The following is a 23,156-nucleotide window of genomic DNA, read 5'->3' as shown; positions in this document are numbered from 1 at the left end:
CGAGTGGGTCGCGGTCCGGCGCTAACACAGCGCTGCTATACCCCGGTCACGTGCGATACAAACAAAATTCTGGCCAACTGATCGCGGTTGTGAATGTGTGGCCACCAGTTAGTTGTTCGGTACAGCCTGCAGGTCGGCTTGCCTTGTTTACCCCTCGCTCACATATTATCCTGGCTCCCCGTTCATACGTGTGGTTGTCTTCCTGGTTTCTCACATCTGCTCTTGGCAACACGAGGACACTTTAAAAGCTTTGCACGATCCTGCTCCTGCAATACTCTGTTTCATTTGCACTAGCCCGTCGACTTAGGACCATGGGTAAATCGCAGAAAAAACGTCAGATGAGACGTCACAACCCCGTACGGGTCCCCGACTCGCATCTACCAAAAGGCCTGGAGTCTGCGTCCGCGTCGTCCTCGAAGAAGGACGCTGTATTGCCGATCATACAGAAGGTGCGGAGTCCCGCTCCATGTCAACTCATATTGAGTTGACTGTCTCTGCTTCTTCGGTTGCCAGATGGAAAGCATCGACGCTGCGGACAGAAAGTGGGCGTGCGTAGCCGTCTCGAATCTAATTCAAAACGACCCCTCTACTCGGCGATTATTGCAAGGCAAGAATATCGTCGGGGCGCTCATCACGCGGCTCAGCGACAGCGAGGAAGAGGTCGTCATAGAGGCAGCAGGAGCACTACGGTTAGCCCGATACTCACTGATAATTTCGAGCTGTGTCGGCCTTGCTCAATCTCAGCCTGCTAGCAATCTCTGTATAGATGGTGGATTCGATATCTGTGCCGAAATGTACAATAAGAATATCCTGGCACCTCTCAAAACGTTCATCCCGAAGGTAATATACGTATCGCGCAACATGAAGAGGGCCAACTAATCCACCTATTCCCCGCTTCTGCTAGATTTCGGCAACGCTCTCGCAATTCTTGGATTCTCCCAAAACTGCTCCTGAAAATGCTCAACGTCTAGTATACGACTTTGCTGATAATGTCATCACCATCCTGTGGTGTCTATCGTGAGTTTGTCCGACGACGATGCTAAGCAACGGGGCTAAGGAAGACTAGAGAGACATCTAATAAAGCTCTTAATGCAATTAATCAAATACCCTTGGTCCCGTTCTTGATGTCATTCCTGGCGTCTCGAGATAAATTGCCTGTTTCAGCCGTGACATCCGCCGGTACGCTCCTTCTCGCTCCCGATATCGTCATCATGCCGATTGCTCACCGCCTTTCTTTCACAGCGCAATGTCTATATGTACTCACGGATGAAAACCAACCGGTTATCAATGAGGTTCGCTCTAACGCAGCCTATACTGCTTGTCTATCGTCGGTGGTTCAATCGGACACGCCCGCTGCACAAGCGAACGGCAAGTCTAAGGCTGAGATAGACGAGCGAACACTCACCTTTCAAGTGCTGTGCTGCGGTGAGTAGGACATTGTTTCCGGTTGAAGTAAGCTCCTTTAACAGGTTGATGCTCCCAGGAATCATGAGAAATATATCTCCGATCCCGCCTTCATCAATTGCATCTCCCGTTGACGTAGATCGTGATATCGTCATGCCGAAGCTCGAACCTGTGCTGTCCCTCGTGACACTGCCGGAAGTTGCTCACCAAGCCCAAGAGCTAATTACAAAAGAAGTACGAGGATGCTGCTCGACCGCTGCATGTTATCCGCTGACGCCTCGAATGGTCTAGGGTTCCATACCAGAACTAGAGAAATTGTCTTTGAAACACACGCCCAAATCTGATCACAAGACGCCCTCCCAACTCGACCTTGAGCGCTTGGAGACAAGACTACGTACAGTACAGCTGGCGCTGGAAATTCTCACCGGGGCCTGTGCAACGTTGCCCGATCCTGAATTTGAATCATGGACACGCGGTGACGGCGCAGACGCCGACGGCGACGAAGATGACGATGGAGGCAGGTCGTCTATTGGGCTTACTAGAGGGCGTCTCCTTATCGACATGTCATACACAGATGATGAGATAGACGCAGAGGCCGATGTCGACATGGAGATGGACAATGAACCGTCTTCGAAGCAGAATCCGTCATCGAAGCAGAGTACACCTTCCACGCCAGCATTCTTCCATACCCTCGTTTCGCCTCTTCTAGCGCTCGTTCAACCCACTCCGCTCTCGTTTCCTCCTCCGTCTGGCCCTTCGCCTCATCCGCCCACAACGTCAGCGCTGAGTTCAATCCACATCAGTGCGCTTGAGTGCCTCAACAACATCTTCCTGTCGCTGCGGTTGGGTCCCGCAGGAAAATCCACCACAACCCATCTGCATGAAGACAGCGGTAGGCAGATATGGTCGGAATTGTGGCGCGCTCTCGAGACCGTTGGTACGGACGTAGAGAGGCCCGGCCAGGAGCGCCGCCGGGATATGTGGGAGATCGGCGTAGGCGTCCTGTGGGGCGTGGCGAGCCTCTGGAAGGGCGTCCTCATCCCTGAGGAAACGCATGTAAAAGTGCTGATGCAACTATGCGACGCGGCCGCGGACCCGAGTGTGAAGCTGAAGTGCATCGGGACCCTTGAGTGTCTGGCACAGCACCCGGAATCCGTGGAGGCAAACCGAGTGAGTAATCTCGTACATGCTCGCGGGCCCGATGACTGATACATTACGCCCTCCGACCAGGTCATCGCGGACCACTTGCTTTCTCTGCTGCCGCCATCAGCCGCTAGTCCGACACCGACCGAACCACTGCTACAGGCCGTTTCGGCGCTGATTGATATCTATTCGGATGAGACGCTCGCGTATGACCTCAACTTCCGGAACGGCAGATACCTTGACAAGCTCGTGGCGAGTGTGGAAGCCGTACGGAAGGCCGTACGCGGCATCGACAGGAAAAGGGAGCGGGAGCTCAAGATACGGGGCGAGGAAGTTCGCGACAACCTCGTTGCGTTCATTCAGTACCGCCGGGAGTTGGGCCTTTGAAAATTTCTCGTGTCGGTTTTTCGTGTTCCAGCTTTGGATTAGCACGGTGGCAGGCATTACATATGCTGGACTATGTTCACAGCGCTAACTGTAGTATTCCTTACCTGGGGCGTCGTCCGAATTACTCAGTCAGGGGGTTCGCGGTGCGAAGCCCGAGCGATCCAAATTGTACTAGCCAGCTCAGGTAACTTCCTTGTCGTCCGCTGAGGAGGTAAGGCCTGCAATAGTCTCTTGTTGTCCGACGCTACGGGTGAATATGGCCAAGAACTGTCATATTGGGTTGGGCAAGGGACTGGCAAGGGACTGATGGAATCCTCCGCATTTCTGATGTGAAGTTTGCGAGCGCGCGACGGTGCGGGGTCGTCAATCTCGATGTCGAGGCAGCTGTACACCAACTTCTGCGTAGTATCTTACGTATTCCGAGAGAAGCCTTCGCGATGCAACTCATATATCAACGACTGATAATACAAAGATAGGGCACCTCATACGTATCTTGCAATCCGAGATTGCGGAATCCTATACCGCAACGCAAATCCCGATACCACCGCGGGAATGGCGCGACTCGCAGCCATGACAGGATAATCAAAATGAAGCCGATCTCAGCCCGACTCTGCTAGTAATGCCATGCGGAAGAAAGCAGACATATCCTGCCGTCTTCTCAGTTGTGATAGCAGTATCAATTCGAGGAACCTTGCGGCGATAGAGGGGTTGACGATCTTACTGGGCCGAACACGGTTGCGCCAGAGGAGGAAGGTCACCAGGTGTAAACGAACAATCACGTCTCGTCAATCTCATCACAAAACCACTCAGTATGTGGCCTAGTCGGACTATGACCGCTTCTACCCATCTTTGGGTGGTTGGATCCAATATAAGGAAAGGCTGCAGGTCGTATTGACTCCCGCCTTCTTAAAATTCACTAATTCCCGAGAACAGACTGTTTTCGTATCGTTCATGCCTGATATTGCGCGTGAAAGTGAGCTTGTATCACTTGAAAACATATGCGAGATGAGACCTTCTCATATGTATGCAGAAGGCGGTCTTCGCAATATGCAATAGGAGGCCAGACGGTTGGTCGGGTGTACCAGAGTCGCACGTCACACTCACGACCCGCCAATCATATGAGATGTATCACGATTTACCTCGTGGTCAGGCGATACCTCCGATATCATCTGGCTCTTCAGCAAGAATGGAGACTCTGTGAGTCATGAATCAGTGATTTAGATTTGACGCCCGGCTAACGAGGGAGGGCATATCTATTCAAGCTGTCAAATATGACTCTGAGGGCCACTACCGCTCATCAATATACTTTGCATAAACGGATCGTCGACACCATTTTAGTTAGCGCAACGCGCTGCGCATGAGGCGGAATGAATGTCTTCTCCAATTGGCAGCAGATGGTACTTCTGAAGACTGGGTACTTGCGACAGAAAAAAGTTCAGCGCTTGGGATATGGACCACCTACTAAGGTCACACCTTGCAACTTTTGCAGACCTCGGATGTGTTGCGACGCGTCGCAACACGGTCACATGACTGACGCGTTGACATTCCCACGGTTGAATGTCGCGCCCGCGCCCTTTCCGTGCTCGTTCTGCTCGCAACGTTCGCTCATCTCCGACACTGACCTGCTCGAACGAGCAGTCGCAAACTCGACAGTGCACCTTTAGACCCTCACTCGCCTGTGCTCACCACCGTGCAACATCTCATGGCCTCAGAACTCAGTTTACGTCACTTTCCAGAAGTCTCAGAGACGTCGATGATACCCGAGATGTCTGAGGCATCATTCCAGATCCCTCATGCTACAGGAGGCTCGTCAGCCGACCTATTGATGGGGGATGCCAGCATGGATCTCCTCCACGGCGCGGACTACACCTTCGCCAGCCCCGTATCGCCGACGAGGCCGCTTAGAGTGCGCAAGAACTCGACAGACATGCCCGAGAGCACACCCAGGCGCAAAGCAGTAAGATCCACTCCACTTCGAACGTACGCTCTACGTCCGAGGCCTGGACGGACACCAAGCGGGGCGACCCCACTTCGAGCAGTCGTAGGAACGGATATGACTCCTGCCGCCGGAACTTCTTCTATCTTCGGAAGCGAGGAAGCATCGTTTCAGATTCCCGTCGCCGCAAGAGAAGGGCAGAGTATGTTGCTCAACACCATTGGAGAATCGTTCCAGATGGCTTCTGTGACGAGAGGAGACGATCCGCAATTGAATGATGATGGGGAGTCATTCCAAATTCCTATCTCGCCGCGAAAAGGATACAAATTACTACTCAACGGCGAAGGAGAATCATTCCGAATCCCCTTCGCTGGAAATGAGAACGACACGCGGCCGCATTACGATGGCGGCGCCATAGATGCCACATTCGCCACCGCGAACATGCCATCACCAGCAAGCACGATATCGCCTCTGCGCCAGCTGACGTCTAAGCCGACTTCTGCGCCGCTTACACCTGCAGAAGCCATTGCAGCTGATGAGGCGGTGCCCCAACAATCTAGCACTGAAGGGGTTACTAGTCTGCGTGATGCGAACAATTTAGGTCAGTCGCTTTCCATTCAACCCCGCCAGATAGCCTTGGACACTGAAACTGCTATTGATTGACATGATGCAGAGATAGAGTGTACAGTGGAGCAGCCCCCTCGTGTTGAGGGCTCCCAGCCAGCTCCCATTCCCATTCCCACAGGTACAGCCGTCAAACCTTCGGCAGCCTCGGCAGAGCTGTCGGATGCGCTGCCGCGTGTTGACAAGGCAAGACGGAAAAAACCAGTTAGTCCTGTTTTCCTGTCCACACTCTCATACTAATGTTGACATCTTGTCTCGGCAGACGGTCATCGGAGGCGGCATCACAAAAGCCGGAAAGCCACGGGCGCAGGTCTTTACGCTTAAACACGTACTATCGACTGCCAAGACCGGGCAAGCGGGGGGAACTGATCAGCGTCTGCAAATAGAGCCATCTTCCGAGGTTCCTGACAGCAGAGCAGGAGAGTCTAAGAAGAATCCCCAGTCGAATGGAAGTATTCCAAGCGGTAGTGCCCCAGTTCATGGCATCACTGCTGGAGGACTAGCAAGCACTCTGATCTCGTTTGGCCAGAAATATATCAAGAACCTTACAAAGTTAGCTGTCTAACGGTGATCCTAGTATCCACTGCGTTATCTGACTCATTCGATGTTCCCACAGGACGGAATTTTCCGACCGAGTCAGGACACACGCTCCTGTCAAGAAAGATGTATCGGCACGAACGACACCCCATGATACGGACGTAACCCAGGGGCAGCCTTCCGGAAGTTCATCTGCGGAGGCGTATCGCGATGCGGATCGCGATGGGCCGCTTACTCTGTCGCAGCTCTCCAGACCGTCAGACGCCCCAGCACCGACAGAGACCCGACAGCTGCGATCTCGCACATCGGGCGTGGCCAGCGCCAGACCGCCGCCGTCGCCTGTATCACCGCCGCTCAAGCGGCCGCGATCGCCATCAACCTCGGCCGCTTCGCGAGGAGAGAATAAGCGGAGCAGGACAAGCTCCAGCGGGGTCGTCGCCGCAGCCTCGCGTCAGGGCACGAGCGACTCTAGTGCGCATGCGTTGCGCCGGTCGAGGGTGCGGACTGCAGAGGCGCCAGCAGCAGTTGTGTCTGGAGGCTCGCATGTGCGAGAGGCGTCCGCGGATCTGCATGCGAAGAGGGTTCTCAATAGGTCCGGAACTTCGAGTTCGGGCTCTCGATCAGCTATTGAGCAGGAGAAAAAGAAGAGCGCGAGCAGGAGACAGCTGACGCGAACGCGTACTGGACTTGCTAATTCGAGAAGTACGGACAGATCAGAGGACTTGCACGCCTCGCAGAAGGAGAATGCTCCGGGTGGGAAGCAGCACCCGGGCCACGGACACGCGCGCAAAGCTAGTCAGGAGCTACATTTCAATAGGCCGGTGAGTCGGTGTTTGCTTCTACGGTTCTTGTCTTTGTTACAAACGCTCACTTCACCTGCTCGCCGTCACTCTATCACATCAACGTCAATTTTGCTGGTCTCTGGCTGGCCAGGCGCTCCCCGCGGCGAAGGCAACGAAACCGATCGAGTTTCATTTCCACTCTGACGCGCGAATAGAAGCGCGTAAGGCCGAGCTCGGGAACTCGAGCGGCATGCAGACACGATCGCGATCACATGCCCGCTTAGCGATTCCTGACTTTAAGGCGATGCACGCTGCGCAAGAGACGGCCTTGGCAGTGCGGCGCGAGCAGATCGTGCCTGTGCTCCCCGTGGGGCTTGAGCTGCACACTGACGCGCGCGCGCGCGAGCGGGAGAGGTTTGACGAGGCACGGCGGGAGCGGGAGCGCGAAGTCGAGCAGCAGATGGAAGAGGCGAGGAGAGTGCGCGAGCTTGAGGAAGCGAGGGAGATCAGGGAGCTTCGGAAGCGCGCGGTGCCCAAGGCAAATGAGATACCGGAATGGTACGCGAATGCTCCGAAGCGAAAAGGTAAGAGCAGGGCATGATGAATTACGATCGAATAGAAGGGGGTGGCTTCAAGGCGGGAAAGGACCGGTGTCGTGATTTCATTTGTACGTGATTGACAACATTGTAATTTCGAAATAATCGCTGTCAAAGACGGAGTGGAGCAATATGAAGACGACGCGAGACTGCACGCCGACTGACCGTTCGCGAGAACTCCGCGATGGTGTGTGCGTAACCCGGTGATTCGCACTGTGCCTGCGTGCCAGTGTGACCATCATCAGCAGGCCCGTCAACGGCACGGCAGGTGGTCTGATGACGGTCGACCGGAAGAGCAGGGGCTTGCAGCGCCTCTGGACGTGTCTCAGAAACTCGAGCATTACAGAGCTGTGTTTCGCCGAGTCGGGCGGAGCTTTTCCGTGCGTACGATTGTCGACCGCGTCTGTGAGAGCATCTGAAGATAGCTCGCCTCGCGGAGGCCGCATGCACGGAGTAGAGACCGCACACCAATACGGCCGAAGCTGTGCCCGATGGCCACTCCAGGGCGTCTTGGAGGAAGGCGCCATGGATATGCGAAGTATCTGTCCACTGCCTGCACTTCCCTTCACCCGGGGCACTAGATACACGCTGCCGCGATATATGGGCGCTGTCGCCGTAAGTGGGAGAAGGTGGCACCCCCGAGCCCTTCTTACGTCCAACCGCAGCGCGCAGCGCGATCAAGATTAGTATCTTGGCGAAGCAGCCAATCGCCCAGCCGATGCGTGCGCTCGCGCGGTTTGCTTTCGATTGCACGTCCGTGCGAGGGCGGTGCGAACATACCATGATGATGATAACAACCACAACCGCTACTATGGTAGAGCGGGGCGCTAACCCAGGGAGGGCAGGAGGATCCCGACGGGCGGAAATGCATCAGGATCACCCGTCATCTGGGTACATAAACATCACAGAATGGGAATCCAGAAACGGTCCCTGGGCTTATGAAGGCACCACAAGGGGGCTCGTGGGGACGTGATCGCAACATGATCCGAGCATATCAGTTCTGCGAGGGAAGATGACAAGTAGACGCGTAAATACACAGAATACAGAAATTTCATCACACCAGCGGACGTAACGGGGCAACACCCCTGCTCTTCCTGGCTGACATGGACACCCCAGGCCGGTTCGCGAGCCTGCGAGACCAGACCGCGCGAGCGCAAGCCGACCAGAACGGACGTGACGGAGCGCTACGAAGGAGCTGTGCGCGAAGGCGAGGAATATACGTAACGATATCCTGATATCTGGAGACGCGTACGACGCAATGGGGGAAAAAGAGACGCAGAGGGTTTTGCAAGGATGATGCACGTGGAAGCGAGTAAGATTTGTGGGTCCAGCGTTGTCCAGCGCTAGCGCGGTCCAGACTCGTCGACGCTCATACATCTCAAGATGAACAGTCCCGTACATAGAACATAGATCAGCGACGCCGCCGACCATGTGTAAACATGAGGCCACAAGCCAGTAGCGACTCGCGATGGAGATGAAGAGAACCAGCGTGGCGGCGGCGGCGTGCGTCGTTCGATCCCGCGGAGGCGTAACTTCTTGTTGCATCTATGCCAGCGATTAGGTCCAGGCCGGACGAGACTCGAGCACTCGCAAGCTCTTGCGAGGAGAAGTAGCGGGGTTGCAGAAGGGCCGCGCCGAATGAGGCCAATGCGCCCCAGCAGTCAAAGTGCGAATGGCAGCGCGATGGGGCCGGGAAGTCGTCAGCGTGTGTGAGATATCGACGGTGCCACGAGGCGTGCACTGGCGCGTTGGCGATTAAGAGACTTGACGAGGGTCGTCTGGGTAGAGACGGGGAGACTCGAGAGTGTACGAGACTGGCCCTGCGTTGCGGCGCGCTGCTGCTGCCGCTGCGTAACGTATAACTCTCGCGCCCGCCGCGGTCCGATGGCACCTGTTTACCATGACTTCATGCGAGCCCGGCGGACGATCAGCGCAAGACAAGCATGTCGTAACGAGACAAAAGCAGAGCGACGAGCCGGCGCCGCGACATCGCCAATATCGATACGACGCCTGTGCGCACGCACGCGCGGAGTCGGTGTATTGTTCACACGTACACTCTGCAACCGGCATCCTCGTCCTTACGGGAACACGCCGTGGATGTGGCAGTGACGGTGGCGTGCATCGTAAAGTCGAAGAGCTCGCAGCGCCACTGTTCGTGTCCTGCGCCATGGCCACCGCGCTGGCGAACGGACGGCGAACATTAATCGACGCTTCGGAACAGCGGCCCAGCAACGCAACTGGGAAACTGGGAAATGAACCCCCCAGCACCCGCACAGCCGGAGCTACGCCCGCTTCACAATGCAGATGCAGCGACACATGCCGCAGCAGGACGTCTTTTTTCGGAGATCAGGGATATCACTGGGTCTGTGCTGGGGTCGTGTGTGCGCACGGCGGCCAGGACCCAGCAACCGACGCTCCCTCCCTCCCTGGCGCGTCGAGGGCACGCTGACGAGCATCCACGCAACCTTGGCGGGTGGCTCAGTGGCACGCCAGGCGTTGACTCAGCCCAAGACGGTGCACTTGCCTTTTCCGGCTAGCGGCATCGTGACCGGATCTGAAGATGTCCCGTCACGCACTCGTAGTGGTGGCCGGCGTGTCACGCAGGCGTTCTGCATCAAGGATGGAGAGACTTATAAGACAGAGTCCAAGCCTCCCCTCCGCTCAGCCCTCGGGATCCTCGCTCCTCATAAATACCCTCGGGGCCCTCACTTCTTCCCTCCACTCCAAGCCACTCTCATCCACGCTCGCCCCGCGCTTCGGCACCACCATCCCCACCGCTGGGCCCCGCACTCCGCTCGCACCCCGCGTTTCAAACACCGAGCAGCCATGCACACGCACACCCACCCCGCGTCCGCACTGTCGCACCACCGCTCCTCGACGGCACATGCGCCAATACTGTGCGCGTCGTCCACGCCCGTGTGCCACCATCACGAGGAGGCGCAGTCGACGCCGCTGAACTACAACCTGCCCCAGTGCTGCCACTGTGGATGGCGCGGCGACCACGCCCCGACCTGTCCGTTCAAGTGACGCGACGCACGCATGCGTGTGCGCGTCCTTGTTTCCTGCGGCGGTTCTCTACCTCTCATGTGAGTCGCTGAGCTTGCGTTCGTGTCTGTCGGTGGCGCTGACAGTGCGCGTTGCCCTCAGCATACCATATTATTGTTGTCAGCTGTCTCGCCACGCAGGCGTGTTGTCCCATCGTACTTTCCATCCTCACTAGCATCTTGTAACACCACCCACACATCGGGCCCGGTCTATTATCCTATTCCACCACGTGTCGCATCGCGCGCTGTATGAGGTATAATCGCAGGACGAAGGGGGGGAGCGAGGTTATACGCGTGGTTGGTTGTACATACCCCGTCATCAGATGTATCTTGCACATCCAATGTCTACATCTCTTCTCATCCTATCGTCTGCGCGTGAGCCGAACATTGCTTTGCAGGTGGTTCTCTTCGCGAGAGGCACACGCAGGAAGCGATGGGGATAGAAAACTCCGTTCGCCGGCGAGGAGAGAAATTCGACGGGTGGGAAAAAGAGGTTGATGTTATCTTCCAGGCAGCAACGTTATCATGACGTCGACCCACGTGTTTCCCCGCATTTTCGTCACGGTGCCACTCGTGTTCTGTTCCGCCTCTCCCGAAAGGATCCATTTGCACGGAAGACCTCTGCGCCAGCGCAACCATCGATAGCAGCTCCACCAGCATGTGATGCCTCCACGTCGCCATAACAATCGAGAGAAAAGTAAAACATATCATCATGGCGGCGGCACACCGGCACACGGAGCGCGGGTGTTGCGGGTGCGAAACATCCACCGTCCATGTCGGACCGCCCGCCGAGCTCTCCGCGCTTTGTCTTCTCTCGCGGAAACGACGCTCGCCTCTGGTGCAAGAACCTTGACCCACCCCTGCTCAGCTGACCTCCGTGTTTTCTTCTCGAGTGTTCACGTGCGGCGCGTCCACGCATGCACGCCGCTGCAGTGGGTTCGCCCTGCGCTCCTGGGCGCCGGGCCAGGATCGATGACGGCGGTCACGATCTGAATATCAATGGCCTGCCTTGTCTCTGCGCCGCTTAACGCCTCTTTTCCTGATTTCTGCGATAACATGAGCGTATTCCTTCTCTGGCGACGGACGCCAGCCAGCATGGACTGCGCGGAAATTAAAAAAAAGTACACGACGCTCTCTCTCGCACTCGCAGGTACCCTCGCAGTCCCGAGGTCGATTCCGATCTGTGCGCGCCGTGCGGTGCAGCAACAATTGCGTGGTTCCTAATTCGCCCGGCGAGACGGGCGATCATCCGGAACCCGGACGTTGTTGTACCCTCACTCCGACGCATACGCGTCATCTCTCTGCTATTTTTGTCGTGCGTATTGCATGAAACGCGGCGGGGATTCGGAATGGAGGAAGCGAGGAAGGACAAAGAAAGGAGCGTGCGTGCGAGTGGGTTGATTGTGATTGTGATGGCTTCCGCTCGCTCCGCTCTTTCGTTGTGACAGCGGCCTGACAGGCACTGCGCCCTGAGCGCGGGCGGTGCGCGAATTGTCGCTCCGCGCGCTCGCTGGAGCTAGCAAGGCACGCGCCACTCGGCCGGTGCTGCAGGCCGCCATTCGGGGCAACTCGATGGCCTCTTCGGGATCCTACGTGGCACACGTACAACGCCTCTGTGCAGGTTGCGCGGTCCACGGACGCTGCGACGTAGCATCGCGGCAGCATCTCGTCAGGACCTAGACGTGTCAACAAGACTTCTTGATGCCTGCGAACAGAAGCGCGAACAGGCCTGCCTTCTGCTCTTTCGTTACGGGAAAAGACGGCTGCAAGGTCATTACGGAAACGTCGGAAGGCGCGCAGTGCAGGCCAGGTCCACCCACGCAAGACGGCTCTCTTGCTCTCGCCTCTCGCTTGTCAGGGCATACTTTGAAGGATGCGAAAGTGCAGCCACGAGGGCATTTGTGGCCGCTCTTGGTACTCCCAGACTCCAGGCAAGCAACGGACACGTCGACGGGCGTCCCGGTCATCAATTGATCGGATTCCAACTCCTCCAACGCTTCTGATGCTATTCCCAGCTTCCTCCTCAACTCAGAGAGACTCTCAGAAGCAAAAACACACCTATCAATCACCCAGGCTACTCTACCCTCAAAATCCTCTCAAGTTCTAGCTGTATCTAGACCCGCGACCCGCGACCTGCGCTGCGCCTCGCCGCACTCCCTGCTTCCGCAGCCCTACTTCTGGCTCGTTCGCAGCGACAGCGACGTGCCGCTGGCGCACTGTATCCTGATCCGTCGCACCGGGGGCATGAGCCCATGATTCCGCTGGGAACATTTTGGACACATCACGATAACAGTCACAATGTAACTCTAATGTTACTGATGTAAACATCACAGAATGATTTGAATTATTTCGAGTGAGCACATTGTGGAATAATAGTGATATTATTCAGAAAGACACCAGGATGAGACAACAATTTTGCTCTGGCCAGCGTTCATATAATATATTGGTATCATTTTGAATGGATCTTAAGAGTACATTACAAATGTGATCAATGTGATGTTACGATGAGTACCAGAATGCTTTCCATCATGTGCCGGCTGGAATCATCTTGAACGCATCAGGGGTGTCCTAATATGGTTAGCACATTACTATATATAGTAATAACAATTATGCGATCACGATGAATCCATTGGGAACATCTTGAGAACATCATGGCCACTCACAGGTATCATTTGAGATTTTCTCCCAAGAAACATTTAGGATGCTATTGCAATAATGCTTAAATGCTGTCATCTGCAGCATTGGGGTCTCATTCTTGCATCTTTATGAATGCTATCAAAATTGTGCCACAATGTTGATGCTTAAAACATTTTAAAACATTCAAAATGATTTCAAAATGTATGTGCTAAAAACATTGCATAATTATTTGAACTATTATTACAATGTGTCCAAAATGTTTCGGGCAGAATCATGGGCCCATGCCCCCGGTGTCGCGAATCCGCGCGGAAGAACGTTGTGCCGCGCGAGAGCTTCGATCGCCTCTGGCACGTCGGCGCAGCGAATGAATTGAAGAACCCCGGCGCGCATGCGCACCGTACGTGCTCGCGATGCGTCGTGCGTTGCTTCGCTTTGGTAGCTGTCGTTGTCCCGTCGTGCCGGCGCGGCTTCGCCTTTTCTGCTGCTAATGCCATACGCGTTCGGCGACACTCACGGCGATGCTCGCGGTTCGTGGACCTGCCAGTGCACCCACCCGCCCAGCCGCCCGGGACCAAGGACTGCTCAGTTTCAATGCACCCAAGCATGCTCTGTACCTACACTGAATACTCCAAGCAGGATCTACGCTCTGGATCACCCCATCCCTCGTGCACCCGGTCTCTCAAACAACCGACATGCCAGGCGCCTGCGAACGCGTCCTTCCCAGGCCATTCAACACGCTCTCAGCACGGCCAGGCACAGAACGGAACGGAATTGTATGCCAGTTCGATGTGCTTTCCGCTGACGTGGCTGGCGGCTGGTCACGCTAGCGATGATCAATCATCACGCACTCTCTCAGCTCTGGCACACACGGACACTGGTGGGCTTCTCCCGGCGCGCACGGCCGTATCGCCGTATCGCCCGCGGTAACGGTCTCCTCTCCTCTCGCCCACGCCCCCTCAACTCGATATTCAATAGCCAATTCACTTTGCGTTTTGCCATTTCGCCGCCCAATGATCATTGAAGCTTTGAAGCTCCGTGCTGTGTCCGGCGTGTGGCGCTTGTCCGCGCGCTTCGCCGTGCCACCCGATCCTTGGCCCGCAATTGAGTTGATGCTGATCATGATCAAAGCATCATACTTCTGCCTCGACCCTGCGGTTGGGTGGGTCCAATGCGCCTGCGCCGTCCGGATTGGTTTACGAGCATCTGGAAGGCGGGGCGTATAGGCGTATGACTTTTGTGCCTGGTGGCCTGGGCTGGTGAGCGAAGGGAATGCACCGCGCTCGCTTTGTGAAATGATTTGATTGAGCTACTGGAGTATGTGTGCTGCAAGATCCGAGAGATTCGTTACGGTTCTATCGGGAGCATCTGCGTAGCTTGGGCGGGGTGGTCGCCGCGTACACCTGGCATTGTCCACTTACCTTGCTTCTACACCACCACCACTACTACCACCTTCCCCGAAACCAAGCAGATTCCAAGAGGGGGCGAACTTTCGCTGTAAGAGAAGATCAAGCCGCGCTCCAGCGCGCGGACCCGGATCTTGTGCTTAACGGGATCTGCCAACGACGGCGCTTACGTCCCTCGGAGGCTGTTCAGCGTCTGTCAATCCAGTCCCAGTGCACGAACTAGTTGCTTGTGATCTGTAACGTTTCGGGTCATGCGTCCAATGTGGTCGCTTGCATTGCGTTGCGTTCGGTTTCTCGTGCTGTGAGTGAAGCCTTGCTTCGTGGATCAAGGACAGGCTTGTGATGATGCGATCGATGTTGCTCTACTGGTGTCGGCGCTGAGACCTAGGGGGCTCGTGCTCACGGTACCATTGCCAGCCATTACAGCGCTTCATCGCCAATGCGGACCGCTTAGTGGCCTCGCATTTTATCGCGGATACCTTGGGCCCCCACTTTTGCATATCCACTGCTTCAACGTGCGTTGGTCAGCCTGCGCCCTGCGGAGCTAGATGTGGACTAAATTTTCGTGCTGAACTCTGCGCTTTTGGCTTTTGGCTCCGTCTGCTCCGTGTCGGCGATTCGTTCAGCATCTTGGCTCATGCTGGCTCGGAGAACGTTGGCAATACCCATGGATGATCGTGGCGCTTTGCTCGTCTGGCTGGTCGTTGAGCTGACAGGATGCCTGCCCGAAAAGCTCCCTACACAGATTGAGCAAATTCGTTCTTTGTCTCGACGAACGGTCAGGTCTTGCAGCTTGTAGGCTCGCGCCACCGGGAATTACCGTAAGCCTTGGGGTAGTGATGTGCTTGCGCGCTCCTTCTGTTCTTTTACCGTGGCAGATATGGAAGTTCTGAAGTGCACCGCCAACACTCTTCTGTCATTGCTGCTTCGGCTCACGGTTCTTAGCGCGAGGGAACAAGCCACCTGCAGTTCACCCTGATATATGCTTTACTCAATTTTTGTCGACAATATTGTGCGATGGACGTTGACACCTCTCAAGCAACTGTCTGATCAAGAGAACGAGCTGATGCCTCTTGATTTCATTTACGCGTTCCTTTTGGGACCTGACTGCGATGTCAAGACGATTCCTCTCCGAGCCATGCATGCTGTCAAATTCGCGCGTGGTACGGTCAGGTGAATGAGGTCTGTGCAGAACATTCTCGGTGTTGACATTAATCCTCACCTGCCGCGCTGCTGCGTCATTCCCTCGGGAGGTCGGGCGTTTGGCCGAATATGTTGTTCACATGAGCCGAAAGGTTATGTGGTACAAGCTGCGAAGGCTACCATGGAACAAAAGTTGCCGAAGGCCTTGTGTATGAAGCGAGCCGCTTCGAGAAGGAGTATATTTATTTCACGCAATCAGAGCTGATTCTGCGTTCGAGAAGGCTCAATGCGCTCCGTCACGAGTGTTCATTCCTAGGTACACTCGTGCCTGCCCGTCCAAGTCTGCCTTCAAAAAATCTGGAAATGTGAAAGCCGTCATTGCGCCTGCATCGGCTGTTCTACCCGACAAGTGAGAATGACAGGTGAATTCTCCTCCTGTGCAGTGATCGCGTTCAATCACCGATTTGCCCGGAGGCGTTGTGGAGTAAGTTTACAACGCGACGCGGGAGGGTCTGACGGCGTGCTCATCGTCACAGGGCAAGGCAGGCCACATGGACATCGGGGATGGTCGCGTATAGTTCGCCTAGTAGCTCGCTTCGTGGCGCAGGTCAGCTTCCGCGGTGTGCGTTCGACGCTAGACGCAAGCAGCACAGCACCTTCCTTAGCGAGCCGTGACGTGCACTGCCGACGGGTGGTGGATTGGACGGACGTGCGATTAGAAGTATGCACATGTTCAGAGATACTCGATGCCAGGACGGCTCGTGCTCGACGCCAGGCGGTGTCGTTCCTGGGCCTGAGAGGCCCGTGGCGTCAGAACTCAGCGGGAAGCAAAGACCGGCTGAACGCCATTGGTGCGAGTGCTGCTGGCAAAGGCGAGTAGCGTGAACGAATGTGGGAGATGTGCTGAGCCCATTGGACGATAGGGCGTGTGGCCTGACGAATCGCAGGCGTCGACGCTGGGAAGCGACGCCACCGTGCGCCTGATAGAACTTTGTCAGGCTGAATGGTCCACAGGAGAACGTTATAGGTCACACGCAGCGAACGCCTCGCGGTTGTTCTATCTTCATCCAACTGCAGCTGAGGCTCAGAATACAATGCATGAGTGGACTGACGTCACGCGTTTCCGGTCGTGGCACGCACGATCCCCCGGCGGCGGCGTCGTCTCACTTGCAATGTCCGCCTGCATGCAGCTGTATTCGTCTGCGACGATCCCCCCATCAGTTCTCTGCCAACGACACATGCGAGAAGCCCTGCGCGCGCCCCTCTCCGAATACAAAGCTATCGCGCAGATTGCTACTAGCCTTTCCCGCGCACGGACCCGCGCACGCATGCGTGCGCGCTGCTAGACTGCAAGCTATGAGCTTGAACGCTCTTCGGGATCGGCGCGGACTTCTAGGCTGCAATTCACGCACCAAATTGGGAGGATGCGCCCCTCCCGAAGCCACGGAGTGGGGCGCATGGCGTCACGTAGAGCACCGCTCGCCATGCCATGACACGGACGAGCACTGAATGGTCCCACGCACGGGCCAGCAAACCGCTGCTCATCTTCTGAAGAGTCCGCGACGATCCTCGCTCGGCGAGAGCCCTGCTTCCAAATATCGTCCATTTCGTTTGTGTTCGGTGCTTAACACCGCCTTGCTATTGAACCCTGTTGTTGCGAACGCGTCCACCCGGAAGCATTCCCCGGACGGGGCCAGTACCGTTTCTATTGACCCCACCTCTGCATGCATACCGCGTTACGCCATGCACCATTCGTCTTTGGGTTACACTCTGGTGGGTGCCTGACGCACCGCTTTGCATGGCATGAGTCAGCTCGGGGCGGGGCTGCTGCACCACACCATGTACATGTCAGCTGAACCTGGCGGCACATCCGTGAGCCGCTCGCGCCGTCCGCCGGATGCGCGCCATATGTAGGGCACTGCTGGGCACGAGTCTGCCCCAGACACGAGTCAGCGCATGCATCATCAGGACAGAGAATCCTAGGACGTGGCACTTCCCGGCCTATGGTATTTGTAGAAGCTACATGCGCATGCGGCCATGTAAGCGAAGCGTAGCGATCTTCGAAGGGCTGTTATGACCGCAGCGGCGTGACCGGGACGCGCCCGTATTACTTACAAACGTCGCCGGCCACAGAACGCAGTGTGGAGTGGCCAGCGGCGTGCGCTATGGGCGCCTGTGCCCTCCTATCGTCGTCTCGGTCTGCATGGTGCTTCGCGGGCGTTTGCAGCGATGCTATGCCGGGTGCATTTGCCTGTCAAATTCGAGCGCGATAGCTGGACGCCTACACACACGAGGGCCAGGTTATTTGATTGAATTGCTGGTTTTGAGATCCGAAATGAGTCGTTAGCGTCGACGGTTGACTCGCTGCTAAGCTCCGGTCATCTTGTGCACATAGTGCCCAGGCGTGCAAGGTACAGCCCGCCACGCGCAATTTGATTCGTCTGGCCTCACAAACCCCACCCGCAAAAGGGGCCGTCTGGGGTTGGGGTTATTGTGGGGGTTCCCCGCGCGGTGGGCGTCCGCCTTGGCGATCGAGGCTTGCTCTGTGCAGCTGTGTAACGTCCAAACCATAAAAAATTCAGATCATGTTCCTCGAACTAGTGACAGCTCAGACAGGAGCCTCGCCTTCTATCCCTCCGTCGCGCCCGTGCACATTCGATATTCGCCTCCATTTCATTCCGAGGGACGAATCGCATTCAAAGCGCCACGCAGAGGACCCTCAGCAGGCCGCGCCCCTATCGTCCCTTTCGCCCATGCAGCCGCCGGGATATACAAATGTCCTCGATCGCGTGCGTGAGCGCCTTCCAATCCCGTCCCGAGTTTCTCGGTGTATGACGATTGGAAGCTGTGTTTTCTGGACTCCGGCCGAGTGGGGAATAGTAAATGCCTAGTTGAGAATCGAGGAGCGTCTTGGGCCAGGCCAATTTGATCAAGGGTCAGGTTTCGAAGCTGCGTGTAGCGGGACGTTAACCATGTCCCGTATCCCTATCAGTTTCGGCGGCGAACTTGGCGGTGGCGTCAGGGCGGGCTAGACGGCTGTGACGCGTTACTTTCTGTTTGCGAATAGATCAACGTCGGAGATAGAGCAGAATGCGTCGCTGATGCATAATTTATTGTAATTGACACTGTGACAGAGATCTGGGGTGTCGCTGCAGATGGTCCTCCGAGCGTGGTGTCGTCTTCGCGAGATGGTTCCGATCACGTTTTCTTCCGCGGTATTCGTCCTGGATGCTGGGGGTAACGTCAATTGGAGAACGTTAAGTGCCGGCATGGCCAACTTGGTGAAACGTGCAGAGGTACTAGTTGCAGGGTTGGCAAGATCCTGAGAAGCGGGGCTTCGTCGACGCCACGCATACGTAAGGGCATCTCTAAAGTGAGTACTCACCGTAGATCAAGACCCTCGGAGGGCCGGCACGTCCCAAATTAGGACCCTACAGATGCGAGTATGGCATGTCATCAAGACGCTCCTTGGACGTTAGGCTAGGCCGACTCCATGAATCATACAGGACATGACAGAAAATCGCGAGCTATAAGCTTCCTGCCAGCATCTGTTATGATCATGTAAATGGAATATGACTGTAAGAAAGCAACGACCAAGTTAAGGGGCTCGTTCTGAATGGGACAGTTACGAAGATACGCCATTTCCAAGACGGTCGGCGGCAACGTACCTAAGCATAACCAAAGTCTCTGCACAATGCAGACCCCCGAATAAAGATTCTGAAAGAACACTCCACAAAGAAATATTGTCACCTGTCGAATAGTCGCGGCGCGATTTATAGGATGTACCGAAGCGGTGCAGCACTGAAGAGCAGCGAAGAAGACAGCACATGCGAAATAAAACAATTAAAAAAAAAGCAGGCATGCTACATAGATCGATGGTCGTACAAAATGAATACGAAGCGTGGAAAGCGCATCGACGCGGGAAGCGAAGCTCATTCGAACTTCACCGTCCCGTCGATCATATATAAAATGCCGTTTTGCGCCTGTAGTAGTCAAAAGGGATGTAGTTAGCTGTGCGTATCTGCCAGAGCATGCGATGTTCAGAAAACAAGAACACGCACCTCCCTCATCCCAATCAACCGGATGTCGCCGTTCAGGCGCACCCGGGTCCATTCCGGGGCATCTTGATTGCCCTTGTCCGGATCGGCCGCAGAGAATGAGACGTTCGTCCCGGGCAGCATAGTGTCATATGTGTGTGGCGGGGTAAGTAAAATGGGCGATTCCTGGCAAAAGTATAAACACCGGTAGTAAATGAGACGGAGATCGCTACTTATGACGTACGGGAATGATGTGGGCCGACACCCAACGCTCGACGTTCCGCTTCGACAAAGCATCGAACTCTGCCTCGGGCAGGATCACACCTTCCTTCACCGGGGCGGGACCTTGGTGTCTATTAAGTCAGAGCAAACCCGGTTCTAAATACTGTAACATCGGTAAGTATTCAGCCACTCACGGCTTCCTTGCGAGCGCCATCACTGCCTTGTTTGTCGGCACGAGCAACGTCAGCCTCGCGCTCTCATCCGCAAACAATGCGCTCAGCTCCGTCTCGCGCGCATATGAGTAAAAGATCGATGCAGCCGGCTCGATGGTGAGCAGGTCCGCGAGTGAGGGCTGCGCGTGAGTTTGTGGGGTGTAGGTGTCCGCGCCTGATTGTGTGTCGGGGAATGTCATTTGAACTTGATCGTCAAGTGAAGCGCGAGTAAGAAGAGGAAAGAAAAGCGCAGGAAGAATGGAAAGAGAGAGTCGCATCCTGGCGAATCGCACGATATAGAGATCGATGTCTGTTGAATGGTGGAAGGTGGCGGAGCGCCTGGGCGGGAGAACGCTGTGGGCTCCGAATCAGTAGGTTCCCACGCCTCCCCGCCACATCCTGAGGCCACAAGGGCGTGAGGTTGAGCTTGGTCAATGATTTTCCATCTGCAAGAAATCCCGCGAGGCTGCTTGGTCGACTACATGAATCTACCCCGTTTAAAATGTTCCATTGATTTACTTCGACTAAGGAACAACTTCATCTGCACGATGAGCTGAACCAGCAGTTTCAAAAGCCTGTTGGTGCTATAGTGAAGTTGGACTACCACGACAGGAAGCGGGTTAATTGGTGTGCACTGGATTTTTGCATGAAATTCGGAACAATATTTACTAACAAATGCCTATCTCATCTGTTACTGTCGCGCGACATACGACAAAGTCGCGCCTTTCAGGTGATTTCAACTCGGTAATGGTCCACGTCGCTAGGCATAATCCCATGTTCTTGAAAGACAGAGCAACTCAGTTGTGTTCCCGGAAGTTGGCACGAACTGTACGTCCACGATGAGATCTACGCCTAATCTCCAGTATTCAACTCAGGATCTCTTGTTCTCTATGCAACAGATGTTTCCTAAGCGACGCTCTCGACTGAACCATTCAGTCATGTGAAGTGGCAGATGGCATCGAAACCATACCCATATCCACTTCGAATTTGTAGAGACATAGGAACATCCGGACAGCGAACATTCGATTCGCACATCGCGAGTGCAAACGGCTTTAGCTCCATGAAGCTTAACATTGATATCTGACGTTGTACCGGTTCGCAGGTCTTCGGTGTGATGTAGAGGTCAGGCCAGCCGTTAACAGGACTTCTAGGCCTCAGGCTCGTGTATGCGAATTTCTAATTGTCATGGATGCGTCAGTATCTAAAATGCACAGAGAAACCATTAATACTTCTCCGCTCCTCGGAGAGACTTGTTTAGGGCAGATGTCTGCCGCTGAGGCATGCACCTAGACTGCAGAGTCATAAGTGTGTCGCTGGAGTCTACTTAGTAGACTGACAGCTTGTACAAAATCGGCTTCAGCGTTATACGGAAGCATGCTCTTCAGAACGTCAGTCCGAACAATGATTTCCAATTGAAGGCAGCTGAAGCTGGGAAGGCTAAAAATTTCAGAGATCCACGGTAGATATTCTCGCTGAAGATACTGACGCATCCATGACTGCATTTTATGATGACTCTAGCCTTCATCAAAAGTCGCTCGCAGCAACGACAGGTCCGATACGAAATACGCTTGCGTTTCTCGAATTTCGAGACGTCCATGTCCCTGGCCGAGGTCAGGCGATGAACGCACACCGTGAGTACATGTATGCCATGAATGACTCCCACAGTCGCGCTGATGATGCATGCGCCAAAGTGTAGGTACTCGCTTGCTTGAAGAAGCTGCATACGATAAGCATCGGTGAAGAAGTCCGAGCTTCCACGCGTTCGTCTGACCAATTCATGCATACGACAGCTATCGGAAGAGAATCCGCCTGTCATCATCGACTCACGATTCCTTCCCTGTCACCAGCAGATGGCATAATACAAATGATTGCTCTAAGTTAGCAGAAACCGCAGCTCAGCAAGTCTGAACCGCCCCACCTAGGCCAGCAAGTACCGCTCGGATAGCGACGATCCTTGTTCAGTTGACCATGTCGCGTTTTCGCCATCTTGTTCCGTGCCTGACGATCAGGAGGGCAGGGACGCCTGAGGAGCGCTTACCGCCGTTATGGTCGGAGACTACGCGTCGCGTATGGTCATCATCATCGGCCACCGTTGTGGGATCTCGCTCATCCTTCGTTCCTCCCCCCGCCCGTTCCGTCCATCTGTTGCCTGCGGCGATTGTGCGGCCCGATGCAGTCATGCAGCTACTTGATGTAGGTATGCCTCAAGCTTCGAGTACGTCTTCAACTGGATCTTAGGTTTGTTACCTGCAGGCAAACTCATGGCCGGGGTTAGGATCCACTACATCGGCGCCTGGTGGGGAATTGTACGTCCTATCATGCTCTTCTATCATAGTACAGACTGCTGATCCTATTCCAGTGACCTGGGGACACATGCGCGTGTCTGTGGAGGCCTTGCCTCAAGGGCTTACTGTGGAAAAATGCGCTCGGCGTGGTCTTCGTTTTCTATTCAAAGAAGTCATTGTTAGCGAGACGTGAGCGCTGATGATGGCCCTGCATTCGCTCCTCGCTTGGTATGCCCGGGGCCGAGGAACGACTAAAGTATCTTCGCTGCATTGCTTTCAATTGCAGGATCAGCGCGTGTCGGATCGGGCGATGTAAGCTTGTTGCCTAACGCTCCGGTCATAGCGGGTCGTCGCAAACGCTGACAGCAACATGACATGCGATCGACGCTATCTCCTGCCGTAAGGCGCGATGCTGTCTTCGGAACGCCTTCTCCCGCTCCAAGGCAAAGCGTGTTTGTGGCCTTTGATAACTGGGAGGGTGCGTTCTCCCGTTGTCATCTTGGCATCAGTCGAAATCCACTGATGCCGTGAAGTGCAAACTGTGTTGGCGGCGAGGAACCTTTCATGCAAGAGGTTATGTGTTACAAGCATCACGCCATGGGGTATCTTACTGTATCATCCAATCGGGAAGGCCGATCTGTCCGGACAGAGACAGCCGATAGCTTTGGCGTTACGGTCTGTCCGGACAATACCAAGTACAAATGCTTTCCTCACGCTTTGTCGACGTGTCTTCCCGGAGTCATAATTGCTCGCCGCGACCAGAA

General features: G+C 55.2%; 11 protein-coding genes across 11 annotated transcripts; 7 read left to right on the top strand and 4 right to left on the bottom strand.

Annotated features, from left to right (window-relative positions):
• The first annotated feature begins 103 nt into the window (after positions 1-103).
• Positions 104-3,138, top strand: LAESUDRAFT_723710 (ARM repeat-containing protein). The gene is made up of 10 exons (XM_040908459.1): positions 104-449; positions 514-689; positions 753-840; positions 905-1,017; positions 1,067-1,179; positions 1,243-1,425; positions 1,484-1,638; positions 1,696-1,921; positions 1,979-2,574; positions 2,635-3,138. Exons 1-10 carry the CDS (start codon positions 312-314, stop codon positions 2,932-2,934), a joined length of 2,088 nt encoding a protein of 695 aa, XP_040766516.1. The 5' UTR covers positions 104-311; the 3' UTR covers positions 2,935-3,138.
• A 1,287-nt stretch (positions 3,139-4,425) lies between these two features.
• Positions 4,426-7,269, top strand: LAESUDRAFT_54962 (uncharacterized protein). Its single transcript, XM_040902895.1, has 4 exons — positions 4,426-5,471; positions 5,544-5,698; positions 5,757-6,046; positions 6,111-7,269. Exons 1-4 carry the CDS (start codon positions 4,637-4,639, stop codon positions 7,015-7,017), a joined length of 2,187 nt encoding a protein of 728 aa, XP_040766515.1. The 5' UTR covers positions 4,426-4,636; the 3' UTR covers positions 7,018-7,269.
• Positions 6,827-7,467, top strand: LAESUDRAFT_55024 (uncharacterized protein). The gene is made up of 2 exons (XM_040902897.1): positions 6,827-6,852; positions 6,965-7,467. The coding sequence occupies exon 2, from the start codon at positions 7,064-7,066 to the stop codon at positions 7,412-7,414; it is 351 nt and encodes a 116-aa protein (XP_040766514.1). The 5' UTR covers positions 6,827-6,852; positions 6,965-7,063; the 3' UTR covers positions 7,415-7,467.
• A 53-nt stretch (positions 7,468-7,520) lies between these two features.
• Positions 7,521-8,192, bottom strand: LAESUDRAFT_757482 (uncharacterized protein; the record flags this gene model as incomplete). Its single annotated transcript, XM_040912310.1, has 1 exon — positions 7,521-8,192. The coding sequence occupies one exon, from the start codon at positions 8,190-8,192 to the stop codon at positions 7,521-7,523; it is 672 nt and encodes a 223-aa protein (XP_040766513.1).
• LAESUDRAFT_54990 (uncharacterized protein) lies at positions 8,142-9,124 on the bottom strand. Its single transcript, XM_040902896.1, has one exon. The coding sequence runs from the start codon at positions 8,952-8,954 to the stop codon at positions 8,346-8,348; it is 609 nt and encodes a 202-aa protein (XP_040766512.1). The 5' UTR covers positions 8,955-9,124; the 3' UTR covers positions 8,142-8,345.
• A 1,111-nt stretch (positions 9,125-10,235) lies between these two features.
• Positions 10,236-10,436, top strand: LAESUDRAFT_648545 (uncharacterized protein; the record flags this gene model as incomplete). Its single annotated transcript, XM_040904112.1, has 1 exon — positions 10,236-10,436. The coding sequence occupies one exon, from the start codon at positions 10,236-10,238 to the stop codon at positions 10,434-10,436; it is 201 nt and encodes a 66-aa protein (XP_040766511.1).
• A 5,425-nt stretch (positions 10,437-15,861) lies between these two features.
• Positions 15,862-16,654, top strand: LAESUDRAFT_54914 (uncharacterized protein). The gene is made up of 2 exons (XM_040902894.1): positions 15,862-16,508; positions 16,560-16,654. The coding sequence occupies exons 1-2, from the start codon at positions 16,052-16,054 to the stop codon at positions 16,571-16,573; spliced, it is 471 nt and encodes a 156-aa protein (XP_040766510.1). The 5' UTR covers positions 15,862-16,051; the 3' UTR covers positions 16,574-16,654.
• A 33-nt stretch (positions 16,655-16,687) lies between these two features.
• Positions 16,688-16,997, top strand: LAESUDRAFT_723704 (uncharacterized protein). Its single transcript, XM_040908458.1, has one exon. It carries the CDS (start codon positions 16,731-16,733, stop codon positions 16,980-16,982), a length of 252 nt encoding a protein of 83 aa, XP_040766509.1. The 5' UTR covers positions 16,688-16,730; the 3' UTR covers positions 16,983-16,997.
• A 2,571-nt stretch (positions 16,998-19,568) lies between these two features.
• LAESUDRAFT_757480 (uncharacterized protein) lies at positions 19,569-20,307 on the bottom strand (the record flags this gene model as incomplete). The annotated part of the gene is made up of 4 exons (XM_040912309.1): positions 19,569-19,619; positions 19,698-19,859; positions 19,918-20,026; positions 20,090-20,307. 4 exons carry the CDS (start codon positions 20,305-20,307, stop codon positions 19,569-19,571), a joined length of 540 nt encoding a protein of 179 aa, XP_040766508.1.
• Positions 20,308-21,105: 798 nt separating this feature from the next.
• LAESUDRAFT_54790 (uncharacterized protein) lies at positions 21,106-21,662 on the bottom strand. Its single transcript, XM_040902887.1, has 3 exons — positions 21,594-21,662; positions 21,445-21,535; positions 21,106-21,393 (listed from the first exon to the last, which is right to left on the bottom strand). Exons 1-3 carry the CDS (start codon positions 21,599-21,601, stop codon positions 21,262-21,264), a joined length of 231 nt encoding a protein of 76 aa, XP_040766507.1. The 5' UTR covers positions 21,602-21,662; the 3' UTR covers positions 21,106-21,261.
• Positions 21,600-22,585, top strand: LAESUDRAFT_748815 (uncharacterized protein; the record flags this gene model as incomplete). The annotated part of the gene is made up of 5 exons (XM_040911532.1): positions 21,600-21,738; positions 21,804-21,843; positions 22,030-22,322; positions 22,361-22,413; positions 22,448-22,585. 5 exons carry the CDS (start codon positions 21,600-21,602, stop codon positions 22,583-22,585), a joined length of 663 nt encoding a protein of 220 aa, XP_040766506.1.
• Positions 22,586-23,156: the final 571 nt, after the last annotated feature.

The sequence above is a fragment of the Laetiporus sulphureus genome (assembly GCF_001632365.1).
Source record: "Laetiporus sulphureus 93-53 unplaced genomic scaffold LAESUscaffold_10, whole genome shotgun sequence".
Taxonomy (NCBI): Eukaryota; Fungi; Basidiomycota; class Agaricomycetes; order Polyporales; family Laetiporaceae; genus Laetiporus; species Laetiporus sulphureus.
The sequence above is the reverse complement of the archived record's forward strand: the minus strand, read 5'-3'. Positions and strand labels throughout refer to the sequence as shown.

Excerpts from the sequence above, each read along its gene's own strand:
- LAESUDRAFT_723710 (XM_040908459.1), top strand. The coding sequence starts at position 312 with ATGGGTAAATCGCAGAAAAAACGTCAGATGAGACGTCACAACCCCGTA. Across the intron at positions 1,922-1,978 it reads CGACGAAGATGACGATGGAG|ATGATGAGATAGACGCAGAG; the intron begins GCAGGTCGTCTA and ends TGTCATACACAG. Across the intron at positions 2,575-2,634 it reads AATCCGTGGAGGCAAACCGA|GTCATCGCGGACCACTTGCT; the intron begins GTGAGTAATCTC and ends CCCTCCGACCAG.
- LAESUDRAFT_54962 (XM_040902895.1), top strand. The coding sequence starts at position 4,637 with ATGGCCTCAGAACTCAGTTTACGTCACTTTCCAGAAGTCTCAGAGACG. Across the intron at positions 5,472-5,543 it reads GCGTGATGCGAACAATTTAG|AGATAGAGTGTACAGTGGAG; the intron begins GTCAGTCGCTTT and ends GACATGATGCAG. Across the intron at positions 5,699-5,756 it reads AGGCAAGACGGAAAAAACCA|ACGGTCATCGGAGGCGGCAT; the intron begins GTTAGTCCTGTT and ends TTGTCTCGGCAG.
- LAESUDRAFT_55024 (XM_040902897.1), top strand. The coding sequence starts at position 7,064 with ATGCAGACACGATCGCGATCACATGCCCGCTTAGCGATTCCTGACTTT.
- LAESUDRAFT_54990 (XM_040902896.1), bottom strand. The coding sequence starts at position 8,954 with ATGCAACAAGAAGTTACGCCTCCGCGGGATCGAACGACGCACGCCGCC.
- LAESUDRAFT_54914 (XM_040902894.1), top strand. The coding sequence starts at position 16,052 with ATGACAGGTGAATTCTCCTCCTGTGCAGTGATCGCGTTCAATCACCGA.
- LAESUDRAFT_723704 (XM_040908458.1), top strand. The coding sequence starts at position 16,731 with ATGCATGAGTGGACTGACGTCACGCGTTTCCGGTCGTGGCACGCACGA.
- LAESUDRAFT_54790 (XM_040902887.1), bottom strand. Across the intron at positions 21,394-21,444 it reads AAGCCGATTTTGTACAAGCT|GTGCATGCCTCAGCGGCAGA; the intron begins GTCAGTCTACTA and ends TCTGCAGTCTAG.